This window comes from Eubalaena glacialis, chromosome 8 (assembly GCF_028564815.1).
Source record: "Eubalaena glacialis isolate mEubGla1 chromosome 8, mEubGla1.1.hap2.+ XY, whole genome shotgun sequence".
Lineage (NCBI taxonomy): Eukaryota > Metazoa > Chordata > Mammalia > Artiodactyla > Balaenidae > Eubalaena > Eubalaena glacialis.
The window spans coordinates 13,752,429-13,766,273 of NC_083723.1; the positions used below are offsets into that span (position 1 = coordinate 13,752,429).

At 36.1% G+C, this 13,845-nt stretch overlaps 1 protein-coding gene across 2 annotated transcripts in view; it reads right to left on the bottom strand.

The window, feature by feature from the left end:
• Positions 1–476: 476 nt before the first annotated feature.
• Positions 477–13,845, bottom strand: part of CDK13 (cyclin dependent kinase 13) — a 111,697-nt gene continuing 98,328 nt past the window's right edge. Inside the window, exons 10-14 of one of the 2 annotated variants that reach the window (XM_061198411.1) lie at positions 13,224–13,340; positions 12,535–12,666; positions 6,550–6,755; positions 2,534–2,986; positions 477–1,895 (exon numbers count right to left, since the gene is read on the bottom strand). In XM_061198411.1, the coding sequence (XP_061054394.1) occupies positions 1,045–1,895; positions 2,534–2,986; positions 6,550–6,755; positions 12,535–12,666; positions 13,224–13,340 (1,759 nt within the window). In that variant the 3' untranslated portion in view covers positions 477–1,044. The remainder of the gene's footprint in view (positions 1,896–2,533; positions 2,987–6,549; positions 6,756–12,534; positions 12,667–13,223; positions 13,341–13,845) is intronic. The other variant, XM_061198412.1, reaches the window with a different exon arrangement.

Below are 13,845 nucleotides of genomic sequence, written 5' to 3' on the forward strand. Positions count from 1 at the left end.
CTCTACAATTCTCATTTAGCTATTATTTTCAACCGTTTAAATGACACAACTTTTCAGAACTTTTTCTCAGAAGTAACAAAAGGTGCTGTTGGGAGTTGGACTCCCTTTCTTTGCTCTCACTCCCCTATCAGGAGAAGGTGGTAGTGGAAGGTAACACAGCCCAAAGAAAAGGAGAAAGTGTGATAGGCAGAGGGAATGAACCTAACAGGAACTGAGCAGGCAGCCCCTAGACACTTGAGAGCTCCCTGCCTCTTCAATACAATGCATTGATTCCCTTTAGACAAATGGGTGTAAAGGTTAACTACTTTCTCAGACCTTAAGCTTACCTGTTAAGGCACTTACTTACCCTCCCCACCCCACCCATATTTTTCATATAAAACCCACTATTTCATTTGAATGCATTTTGCTAGGCTATGATAATCTGCAAAATAAAACAAAAATAACGTTGACCATTTTTTTTTTATAAAACTGTTGCATCAAGAGAAAGGTTGTGTTTTATTTTCTGAAATGAGCACAAAGTACACCTTTCACAATAACACTGAAAGCAGGTGCAAAGACTGACAGTGACCTTTGACTAAAGGTAGCTTTGTAAAAAGAAAAATACCAAATAAATCAGTGCCCTTTCTGATTGTTGTAAAACTGGAGGGGGGAGGGGTTGGTTGTTTGTTACATAAAAGTTGGTCCAAACTTACAAAAAAGCACAAATGTGCATAGTTCAGAAGATCTGCAAGAGGGCCATAAAAGACTTTTATGTCCCTAAGATTAGCATCCACTTAAAACTGCAAGAATACAAAATAAAATTGTTAACTAGAATTTGTGAAGATGTACAATCAATAGATCTAGTTTTTTAGAACAGCATGAATTTAAGCAAAGGTTTTTTTTTTGTCTTTTTTTTTTTAAACTATTGTATGCAAGACCCTTTTCCACATAAAAATAAAGCTGTTGTTGAATTAATATTATTCAAGTCTCTTGGATCGCTGCCTTAAACTGCAGCTAGAAAAGTCTTTCCAGATAAAAACGATGTGCCTGAGGAAAAACAGATACTCAGTATGGTAACCCTCTGCCTCGACCTCTGCCAGTTGATGTGCTAATGTGTCCCCTGTATCCTTGTGAATACCCAGGTCCTTGGGCAGGAGAAGTCCAGGTCTGTCCATGCATGAGGCCAGGGCCACCTGGGTTTTCCTGTAAGTTACCACCATAGTTATAGTTGTGCATCTTTGCTGGCAAAGGATGAGTACTCTCTGGCCCTGTGGAAGGGTCACTGCTGTTTGCCAGGACCGCAATGGGGCCATGGCTATATTCAAATCTATGGTCCTTGTCTCCACTAAACAACATGGGACCTGTATTGAGGTAAATGTCTCCATATCCAGCTACTGAACTGGGAAATGACTCGGAAAAGGCAGAAGGCTGAGGTGGGCCACCAGAATGAGATGAAGTAGTACTGTAGTTATCCAAGGACTGAATATCTGAGTTTCCAATGAAGCTACGTCGTTCCAGTGGTGGAGCAGAGGCGCCTCCGAGACCATCACTGCTAACGTAAGGAGCAGAAGAGAAAGAAGAGGACCCAAAGTTGTCCTTGTAGTCTGAAGGGGGTACGTAAGTGTCTCCTGCTTGGTAGTCAATACCACCTTCTCTTTTGGGATCATCCTGGGGCTGATGCTGAGCAAGGAGCTGTAACAGGGCTGCTTTCACTCCGGCATGAGGGTCAGTTAACGAAGAACTAGTGGTGGGTACGTGCTGGTTTTCTGTCCGATAATCTAGATCTTCTTCAGTGACTGGTGGTGGTTCAGGTGGTTCAGGAGGTCGCTGATCAGGAGGCAGAATACGAGGCCGATCTGGTTCTGGCGTGAGCTCCAATATCCTCATGTCTTGGTGCTGGATGAGGTCATCTTGCCCTAAGTGAAACAAGGCAAAAAAAGAGAGTCAAAAGTTACCATGGAAAACAAAAATTTCAAAACAGTTAATGTTTTCTAAAGAGCATTAGAAGTTATATCTCTGGCAAAAAACACACACACACACACAAAACAAACAAACAAAAAAACCCAACCAACCAACCAACCAAAGACAACCCAAAAGTCAAATGAAAAAGAAAAAGGTATATATAAGTATTAAAATATCGCCTGCTTCCATTTGAGTCTACGGTGACAGAAAAATTTTGTTGTATTTGACTTTTCAAAGGCATCTCACATGTACCTATTTACCGCCTGAAGAACAAAAGCTACTGTATACATAAGGTTTCTGCCTTGGTCAATCATCCTGCTGTAACTGGAGTGAAAGATTATTTCTTAACCATAGGTTCACATGAGAAACGTTGATAGCATTCTTAATGAGTTCTATCACCCACAGATAATTCGTTAAAGAAGCAACTCCTAGGAGTACACAGACTAAGAAACCAACCTATAACCAGTGACCTGAGAATTTTCAGGACATCTCCTAGCAAAGCTACTGAACACTATGCATTATAGCTAATCATCAACAGCAAGAAAACAGTGTGAATGCAGCCGTGTTAGCGGTCTGCTATCTGTACACTCACCCGACACCGGAGTGCTAGGTTCTGGAGGTGGCCTGAGTTGTAATGACGCTTCATGTCCCGATCCATTTTCCCTCTCTTCCAGTAGCATATCTTTCTGCTTTGACTGCTGAGCCTTTATTAACTGAGTCAACAGAACCGCAAATGCGCTCTGCACAGCAGCCTGGGCGGCGTCAGTCTCCACTTTAGGCTGGACGTTCTGAGAAGAAGGCTGAATTCCTCCCAGCGGTTTTGAAGACTCCTGTTGTGGTGTTGATGGATCTGTCTGTTTTTCACCTGTTGCCAAAATTCCAGCAGGAAGGTTTATTTTATTTAGCTGCTGTTGAGTCTCAGAGTTTACCTTAATGTTCAACACTGGGACAAAATCAGCCACACTAACACTTGTTTTAGATTGTAGTAGGTTTAGTAGGATTGCCAATTCACTGTGGTTTAACTGCTGTCCAGGGCCTGTTTTTACTAAAGACAAAATGTGTATTAATTAGAATTGCCATGATTCACAGCTCTCCCCACCCCACAGAATGGCTCAGTATTACCCTATTAAAATGTACATTCGTGGGACAGTGTTTGAGAAATACTGTGAAAAGGGAATCTCTTTCTAGTTCAATTTCATGTACATTTAAGATGTAACGGCACATAAATTAAAACAAAAAAGAAAAAGAACTGCAGTCCCTTTTGAATAAATTATCTTTAAGGGTAAATACTTCGAAAGGAAAACCAAGACCACCATTAGAACCCCATACTATAGAAATGACCAGGAAATAGCACCTGAGAAAGGGCACTGGATGATGATGAGGATGACAACGACTACAATTTTAGGTTCCATTCTGAGCATTTTACATCCTTTATTCCTCACAACAACCTTATAAGGCATGCTTTATTATTGGCCCCATTTTTTTACTGAAGAAGAAACTGACATCCAGAGTGACTAAATAACTTGCTCAACAACTAGGCCTGTGAGCCACAACTACTGAGCCTGCGCGTCTGGAGCCTGTGCTCCGCAACAAGAGAGGCCGCGATAGTGAGAGGCCCGCGCACCGCGATGAAGAGTGGCCCCCGCTTGCCGCAACTAGAGAAAGCCCTCGCACAGAAACGAAGACCCAACATAGCAATCAATCAATCAATTAAAAAAAAAAAGACTCCTCATTTCCTCCTCTTCCCCTTTAAAAAATAAATAAATAAATAAATAAAATTTAAAAAAATAACTTGCTCAAGGTCACAAACTCTGTAAGTGGCAGAGTTGAGATTTGAACCCAGGTATTCTGATTCCAGAGTCTGAACTCTTTTTTTTTTTTAATAAATTTATTTATTTTATTTTTTTATTTTTGGCTGTTTGGGGTCTTCGCTGCTGTGCATGGGCTTTCTCTAGTTGTGCGGGCTTCTCACTGCGGTGGCTTCTCTTGTTGCGGAGCATGGGCTCTAGGCGCGCAGGCTACAGTAGCTGTGGCTCGCGGGCTCTAGAGCGCAGGCTCAGTAGTTGTGGCGCACAGGCTTAGTTGCTCCACGGCATGGGGGATCTTCCCGGACCAGGGCTCGAACCCATGTCCCCTGCATTGGCAGGCGGATTCTTAACCACTGCGTCACCAGGGAAGTCCCCAGAGTCTGAACTCTTAACCACTCCCTGTACTGCTTATATAAAATAACACTTATTTTCTAAAAACCTAACCTTATCTTTGCAGTAAATTCAAACTGGGATTTTGTAGACTGTCTGATATAATGTCTTTCATTCAAACTGCTTTTTTTTTTTAAGTTAAGCACTCTTTGTAAATTAGGAACTCCTACAGAAGCATGCTTATCATGTACATATAAGTTGGCATTAATTCATGACCACTAAAACAGTTGTTTTTCTTTTTCTAATGTTCAGTTTAGACTTGTTTAGACAGTTTAGACTCAGTTTAGACAGTTTAGATGGTTTACATACGTTCTTGTGCAAGTTTATCTGAGTCATAGGTAACAACAAGGCTCAAATGTACATAATACTATATATGCTAAGTGATAATACAGATACTGATAAGCAATTTCCATAACCACAGATGACAGACTAATAGTACTCCAAGATGAAAAAGTGATGATTAATGCTTTTTTAATATATTCTCTCTTTATATATTTTGAGATACTTTTTATTACTTCTTAACATTTTTAGAATAATTCAAAACAAACTCTTGCAAGTTCTTCTTGTGATCCGCAGGTGTTAATAAGGACCCATGCTTGTTTGCTACACCCCAAGTGCCAGTTTTCCTCATTTTCCCTTTCATTTCTCTATTAACAGAGGTAGTCTCCATGTGAGCTCAGAGAAGTACACTTTAACTGTGGTGTCTCATCTACACAGAAGGGGCATTTTTATTTCATGGCACTTATTGATGATGTAGAAAATGGAGCAAAGAGGATTCATTCCTATTTCAAAAAACTAGAACCCTCACTTCTTAATAGTGACAGTTTGAAAAGAGAAGGGAAGGAGGGAAAGAGGGAAGGAGGGAGGGAGGGATAAAATGAAATTCTAAAATTAACAGAGTTGTAAATATGTAAAGCTAAGAAACAATAACAAAATGAGCCCAGAATTCATTTTTTATCAGCTAAAATAGAGTGAAATAACTACCTCTATTCCACTAGGCTTCCTAGTGGAATAAGGACATCAGTTCCATGAAGAGAAGCAGAAATAAACACCTGGTAGTCTTATTAAGGAATATGACAACTGTTGCCTAGGACACGTGACCACCATCCAAATTTCCTGTTACAACCATCTCAAATCCTTTTTCAGTAGTAGATGGTATATAAAACAGGTGACATAAACACAAACCAAGAAAACTTCTTGTTGCTTCTTTCTCCAAATTTTACATATTTTTACCATGAAGAGAAATAATACTGAACTTGATATAGACAGCCCTCACTTTGTACAACAAATAAATGTGTTTTCTCCTAAGCTATATATACATCAAATATTTTCATGTACAAGGGGAATTCACTATTTCAAGAAACTCTGAAGAATACTTCTGAACAACAAATAACAATTAATTTTGGTTTTTAAAGTAACATGTATTAGCACTTCAATGTAGTCTGACCAAGGTCAAGTCTAAGCTTGTAGACTACATGGGAAAGCATTAAGGTAATCTTTCTCAAGCTTTCTCAGCTAATCTACTCTATATTTATATTTAACCACCAAAAGTTCAATCTGATCCACAGATCTGTTTTAATCAACTAACTGATCAGTCAATACTTACTCATCTCTTAATAAGTGCTGGGTTATTTTTCATGTTTAATAAAACAGCACCTCCACACATACATGTATTTATTTCTTATCATCTCTGTCTTCATAAAAAAATTAAAGCTGAATGCTTTCTGGATTCTTGAGGCAAAATGAGGGAGTGGATTCAATTTTTTTGAAAGTCGTTAACTAAATGAGAGAATGAATTTAACAGCACTTCTGACAACGTTGAAGAGGTTGGTTCCTCGTGAAGAAGCTTACGCTTATAACAGATTGAGTCAGACGAAGAAATTTAACTTTCCCCAAAATACCCTTCTTTATCATACTTCAAGTCACTTTTGGCACAATATCAGATTCCAGTCTGAGATTCTATAATATATTGGGAAATATATTAAAAGTGACCTGAGGACATTACAAACAGTATGAAAGAGCTTCTACTCTGATTCCTGGCTGTTTTCCTTTATCTTTCTTCTTACTCCTGAAAAGCATCCACAGACACTGAACGCTGAGCCTCACAGAATAATGTCAGTAAAAGACCTACTGACTCTTGCACTAGGGAGAAAAAGGAGACAGAGAAACCTGCCCCATCACTAATCATATGTAATTTGATGCCTTCTTCATAAATTAATCTTACCTTGAGACTGCTTAATATTGCGGTGCCAGCAGCAGTGGAGCATCTGTACTGGCACAGTCAAATAACAAGGAAATGTTGAATTCAGTGTTCAACTTTTAGCCACAAGTGCTTTAACACTACAGCAATATAATTAACGCCAGCCACAAAACAATGTGAAGAAAATCAACCCATGGAAGTATTACTGACCAGGTGCTACATTCGAGTTGCCCTGAGATTTCAGTTGTGAAGACGGCAGCACACCCTGAGGCGTGTTAGTTCTGCTGTCATCCATGCCCAGAGACAAGTCCTTTCTGGGGGCTTTAATTGTGGAAACATCATCAGTCATGCCCATCTGCTTCTGTCTTCTTCGCTTTTTACTCCATAACTCATGACAATCTTGCCATAAAGGAAGGCTGGAAAAAAAAGTATTAAACTGTTTGTCAATGGCATTTCTTAACAACAACAACAAAATGATAATATTTACTACATAGCCCCAAAGCTGCCACCCCCCGCTCCCCCGCAGTTATTCTTGAAGATTTCACACAAAGGCTTTGTAAACTCCTCCAACACAAATCACCCTTAATGTCCCCCTCCTTCAGGGCTTCACCTATACAGACAAACTATTTTTCTGTGGCTTCTGGATAATCAATGAATAATAACTTATTAAAACTATGAATGAAGAATATATGCTCACAAAAATAGGTTACTATTATCCTTGGTGCAATCTTTTAAAGCCAATTCTTATCATAGTACAACATACATTGAATAGGACATGGGGAAAAAAAGGTGAAAAATATGCCACTTGCAGAAACTAGACATGGAATTAAAAAATAGCAAAGGCTAGGACATAAATTTGCGAAAAACCTTCTAGTACAAGCTTTTTACTTTTTGAGACCCTCTTATTTGCTTCTATAATCAAATGCTCTAGAATTAAACTGATGCTACAGAGGAGTTTCAAAAATAGATTGTAATCCAGGTACATCAATCATCGAGAGTTCTGAATAACTAGCAACTATCAAAGTTATCCATAATTCTGAAACAATTCTACCTCGTGTAATTTCACAAAATTGTAACACTGCAGAATAACTTTTGTTTAAAGAAAGACAAATATTTGATTTATAAATATTTTCTTCTTACCCTAATAAAAAAATCCAGTGGGAAGTTACTATGATATCTATTTTAAAGATAAGAAAATTGAGGCTTGGAAAGGTTAATAAACTTGCCCAGAATATCTATAAATTCCCTTAAGCAGCCCCAACCTGGTCTTCAACCTGGATACGTTTACCTCTAGGGATACATGAAGACTTTCTGAGGGAGTATACCTGGAATGGTTCTAAAAGAAATTCCATATCCATATGTCCTCTTTCCTAAAATTGATCTTTGAGAAGGGCCTGCATGTTCAGAAAGTTCTTTCACACGTCTTCTTTCACAATTAGTCTTATCTCATGTTATAAAATAAAGGCATATGCAACAACATGGTCAAATCTTAGCAATATAATATAATATTAAGTGAAAAAAAAAGTCATTCCCAACAGATTACAAACAGCATGACACTCTTTCATAAAATTAAAAGCAACTAAAATTGTAAAATGTAACTTTTTATGAGTACATATAGATGGCAACAAAAAGTATATACAAAAGAAAACAGGGATGATGGTTACCTCAGGTGGAGGAAGGCAAGGGGGATAGGTCGTGGGCGGAGAGGGTATGATATGAGTAAAGTAGGTTATTGTCAAGATTCTAGCTTTTATTTGGTAAGTTCATGGCTGCTTATTAACATCATTTAAAATAACTAATTAAATTAAGTAACTAAAAGAAAAAAAGAGAGCCATGCATGGACTAATGATGAGTGACACAAGGATTATGATTAAACCAAGTCTATGCACCTGAGGTCCAAAAACAAAACAAAGGCATACCTCTCAGCCATCTTACTATGGTGCATTGCCTCAGCGTGTAAAAACCTCCTGGAGTAACAAACAAAGGGACAATTTGAAATATTGATATTGGGAAGCTTTAAGGCATCAAAAACCTTCCAAAGACTTTCCTTTCTCTGTGTGTGTGTGTGTGTGTGTGTGTGTGTGTGTTGTGTGTGTGTGTATTACAAGATGTGTAACCTTAGCCTCTGTTGGGGTTATTCTGAATTCAGACATACTGCAGTACTGCAGAGTGGGGGGACTGGAGTGATTTCATTTTTTTCCATCCTGATGTTCAAGGAATGCATTGCTCTTGTGGGAGAGTCCCATGAGAATAAAGCAAAGAAATCCACTAAAAAGGGCTTTTGTTCCCTCCCACAATTAAAATGTAAGAGATTCTTTATGGATGATCTCAACAGTAGGAAAGATAAACATTACCCAACAAATAGCTAAACAGGATAGATAGGTTAGTGATGCTGACTATTAGATGTACCAGGAATGTTTCCAGGACAACCAAATTTTTAATGTGTTCTTTTCTAAAGGTTCAAATACCGGCTCAGCCACTTACTTATTGTGTCTCATAGGCAAGTAACTTGACCTCTGTGCCTCAGTTTGCTTATCTTTAAAAATGGGGTTAACAAGACAATCTACCTTGTGGAGTACAGGTAATATATGTTAACATATGTAAGCGCTTGGACAGTGCCTCTCACATAGTAAGCATTATATTCATGTTTTATCATTCAGCAAGATAGTTTAAAAGTATTTTTTTATCATATCGTATCATGAAATATTTATTCCAATTACGTTGATCATATTTATCTTATGAATTGTTTGATGCTGTTAAGAAAAAATAAAATTACAGACAAGCTGCTGGCCTAATTCACTTCTTAGCAATACATACTCTTTTCATTAAGTACATTAAAAAAGTGTGACAGGACATCTAATAAAATTAATGGAGGTTTTTTTTTTTATTATCCCCCACTCATTTGCTTATTCCTAAAAAAAACTGATAACGAGTTTAATACACATAGCTATTTCCCAAAGGAATACCAATGCCTTTCTTCATAGTCCTTACCTTCACATTTTATAATTTTAACTACCCATTACATGACAAAATAATAATGAGATGTTATATTGTTTATGTAATTTTTTATTTAAATATCACATCAATATCACTATAATTTCAACCTGATTGCTTTAGTGATGTACTTAACAAAGATGTACTATAATTTATTGCTGGTTTACAGAATGTTTACCAAAATGTGTACTAACATATTATTTTTAATGCAGAAGTGCAGTTGGGTGTGTTCTGATAGAAGTTAAGTGAATTTAGGTGATGTGTTTGACAATATGAACAGAATTTCCTATTATGTGGCAAACATTTTCCATAAATTGAATGGGATACATCTACAGTTCCAAGATTTTGACAAAAGCATATATTTTTAAAATGTAATAAGAAACACAATTTAGCAAATGGATTGCTTAAGTAGCACTGAAATTACATGTTGACTTCCTAACCTCTTCTAAGTATACTGGATTAAGAAAGTGCGAATAAAAGAAAAAGCAACAAGTATAAGAAGAAGTCATGTAATAAATATTGGTAAATCCTCTTTGGTTTATTTTCTTAAAATTTGAAAAAAAATAAATGATTAATGACTGGATAAGAAATCTTTTGGCAAGTCATGTGGTTTCCAATTCTTTACTGTCAAGAAAATTAGAGAAAGAATCTTAAGTTGACATCTGAAAGGTCATTAAAATAATTTTTGATGACAGAGCACTGTGATTTTTGGGACATACTGTAGAAGAAGTTCAAAGAACTCAGTGATTTAACTATGACAAAACTCCATCCAGTCTCAAATGCTTATTTAAAAGAGCACTTACAAAAATTTTTAAATTACAATTAATGTGGAACTATATCTCACTCTAGAATAAGTAATGTTAATTAATAGATACGCAAATTACTTGAGGAAAAAAAATCTCAGCGCAATTTCATTAAGGTTGCATCTCCAACAAAATTTACTAATTTTTTCTTTTTTTTTAACTGAAATACGTACTACTAATACATGCAATAATTTAATCAAGAAAAAAAGAGCTTTGTAGTCAGAGGAAATTTTTAAATTAAATTTCCATTTATATACATGTATCTGTTTTAAAGAAGTACTATAGGGTAATCAATAAAATACTTTCAAGCATAAATATATGCTACATTAAAAACGTGCAGAAGCAATGTAAGTTCACACACATACACACACACACACAAACCCAACGGTGTCCAATTGTTGAACAGTTTGTTCATACATTTTCTGAGTGAATGTTGATGAATACCAAATGCTAAGATATTCTGATTCCACTAAATACATTTACAAGATGATGTAACTGCTCTATTTTAAAGTGTCTACACTTATACACTGAAAATTATACCTTTTGCAACTATTTGAACCCTTGATTTTAAAAATTTAGATGTCTATTTAAAATGTGTTCAATACAGTTTTATCAGAATTCTTTCATGTGGACCACTTTAAACCAAGATATCAATTTAGTACTACCAATAATGGGAGAAAAATGACATTATATTCCTCTTGATGTGATACAGCAGGAAGCACATTTCACTACCCTAGGTAGCATTCTTGCCAAAAAAACAAAAAAACACTAATTACTAATGATGAGGAAGTAGTTAAAGCCAGACTGTAGAATGCTTTACAAAACAGCTAGCTCTTCAAAATGTCAATGTCGTAAGAAGTCTTCCCCAGAGACTGAAGAGACATAACAACTAAATGAAATGTGTGAGCTTGGAATAAATTCTTCATCCGAAAAAACCAAAACCAAAACCAAGACAAAACAAACAGAAAAACAGACTACAAAGGAAACTATTGTGCCAACTAGAGAAATCTGAATATAAACTATTAGCTAACACAATGTTAAATTTCTTATGCTTTATAATGATATTGTAGTTATACAGAATAAAGTCCCAGTTCTTACAGATAACATGGTGAATTATTTATAAGTGAAATATCATTCCCACAATATAATATGCAAATAGTTCAGGAAAAAAAGATATGGAGTGATAACTAAAATTTGGACACATTTAAGTGTTGAATCTAGATGAAGAGTACATGACTGCTCATTGTAACATTCTTCCTATTTTTCTGTATAGAGTTACTGCTGATATATACTGATAAGCAAAAAAATCCATGAAACAATTCAACAGTGAATGATTCAGGTCCCTCAACGTGTCAGATGATAGATCCTTTTTTGCCTTCCAAATCATCCCACAAAGGCTATTCACATACAATTCAGTAAAAACTAAAGCCAAATACGATGGTCTCATAGAACTATAATAAGACCAATCTAATTAATTAAGTGGAAGAGCCAGGATTTGAACTCCAAATCCCATGTCTGTTCCTTCACAATATACTAATTGTTACTACATGGACACATTTTATTATTATAGGGACAGGCTTGTTTTTGTGACACTCATCATCATTTTTAAAATCACTAAGAAAATCTCTACAAACTTTCTAGAACCTATCACGGAGAACTAAATGGACTGCTCTGTCCCCTTCCCCAAATCAATCCTAGAGAAATTACAGGAGCCACAAGGGAGTGAAGGTTCAAGAACCCAGCCATTCTGATGCCCAGACTCTGTGCATTCCCTGCCTCCCGACACCCACCCCCCGCCATCAGACAGTAGACTCATTCCATACAGGCTTTTGACACGAATATTTTTATTCAATGATAAGAATTTCCTACTGTAGAGTCTGCTAAGGAGTATTTCAGAACCTCTTTTTTGTTATAGAACTAACTTGAATTTGAGAGCTGGCTTCACCCTTTACTAGATTTGTATTCTTGGGCAAGTTTCTTAACCTCTCTGAGCCTGCTTCCTTCTCTGTAAAATGGTGATAATACTACTCACCTGTTAAGATTATGAAGATTAATGTAATACATGAGAAATGCTTAGCATAGCACTCAAAATTTTAGCTAAGCAACTAGTGTTGGCAGAAACAGTACTACAATAGCAGCAGCAATAGCATTTTTTTTTAGGGTGGAAATATATTAATAAAATTAACTAGAGGAAGGCTGCTTTTGCTAGCCCTATGGTTAGCTGAACATAAAGCAAGGCTCTGCATTCTAGATGTGCAAATTATGTACACTATTGCTATTCTATTCCTTTTGATTTATTCTTTCTTTTGACTTAACTAATCATGGAATAGCTTCTGATAGCTATATAATGATGTTATTAATATTGTCCAGATTCTGCATAGAGTAGAAAGTCACTTACTCCGGTGGAGGCATTTTTGAGGGTTCCACGTCCCGCAGGAACTCACACTGAAGAGCCTGCTCTGCAGTGCAGCGCTTACTAGGATCCAAGGCGAGCATGTAATCAAATAAGTCTAGTGCAGCTGCAGGAATACTGGCATGAGAGGATTACAAAAGTCATGCATGTTCTTTGACTCAAGCTTAATGTTTCTTTAGGAGCTTATTTTAAGTATTAGCATTTTATAACATGTTTGTGATACTTCATTCCAGTAAGTTCCAAATATTCCTTTAAAGAAATATTTATTTTTACATAATTTTATAATTATTATTCTAAATAATTTGAAAATTGGCAAACAATAGTATATTTTACTGCTCAATGGGCAATTTGCTGTTTTAACGTAAATTAAAAACTTAACAGAACAGTTTCCTACAACAAAGTAAAACACTCAGTTCAAGTATCTTGTAAGCTGTTTCATTAAAATTTTAAATGGTATTATTAAACTTTTCAGGTAAACTCCAAAGCACTGATTTCATAATGATGGTGAAATGGTAATTTGCATGTAGCAAAGGGAACTCAAAATTAAATGACATAGAAGAATTGTGATAGGTCGACCTTAGGTCAACAGAGGCTACAGTGACATTTAGAATTCTCAAGAAATAACTTAAAAAAAAAATCAACGCAATATGGATGTTTAAGCATCCCCTTCTTACAAAACAAATTCTTCTCTTAACTTTCGACGATATTGCTTCTTTGGTTTCATGGTGTTGAAATATGGTAGTTTGATTACATCAGGCCACACTGCAGGACATGGACTTCCACATATACGGCTGAACAACACACAAAAAGAAGTACATCAATATAAACTACACAGAAAAAAATCATACATACAACTGCTATACAAAACATCAACTCATTTTTAAATATACAAATGTTGAAGTCCTGATACAATGTACAATAGTTTCATTAAATATTTTAGTCATCCCAAATCAATTACTTGTTTTAAGAATTCAATTTATTTTCAGTGAATGCTTCTAACACTCCAAACATTCCAATTCCTAGAAAGAAAACCTTCATGTCTGCAAAATCAAATCTTAAAAACACAGGCAACATTCAAAATATGTTGAGCATATTTTGAACCAAAATTTAAAATTTTTATGCCAATAAACTGAGGAACTAGAGTTTAGTATATGTCCTTCTCTGGTTTTATAGGTACCTAATCATCACCTCTTATGAATATAATGAAGTTTGCAATAATAGCAGAAAAGATTTCCTACACTGAAGAAGCTAACTGAACTGTAGACTGCTGCTGAATTCGATCAACAGAGGACCCTA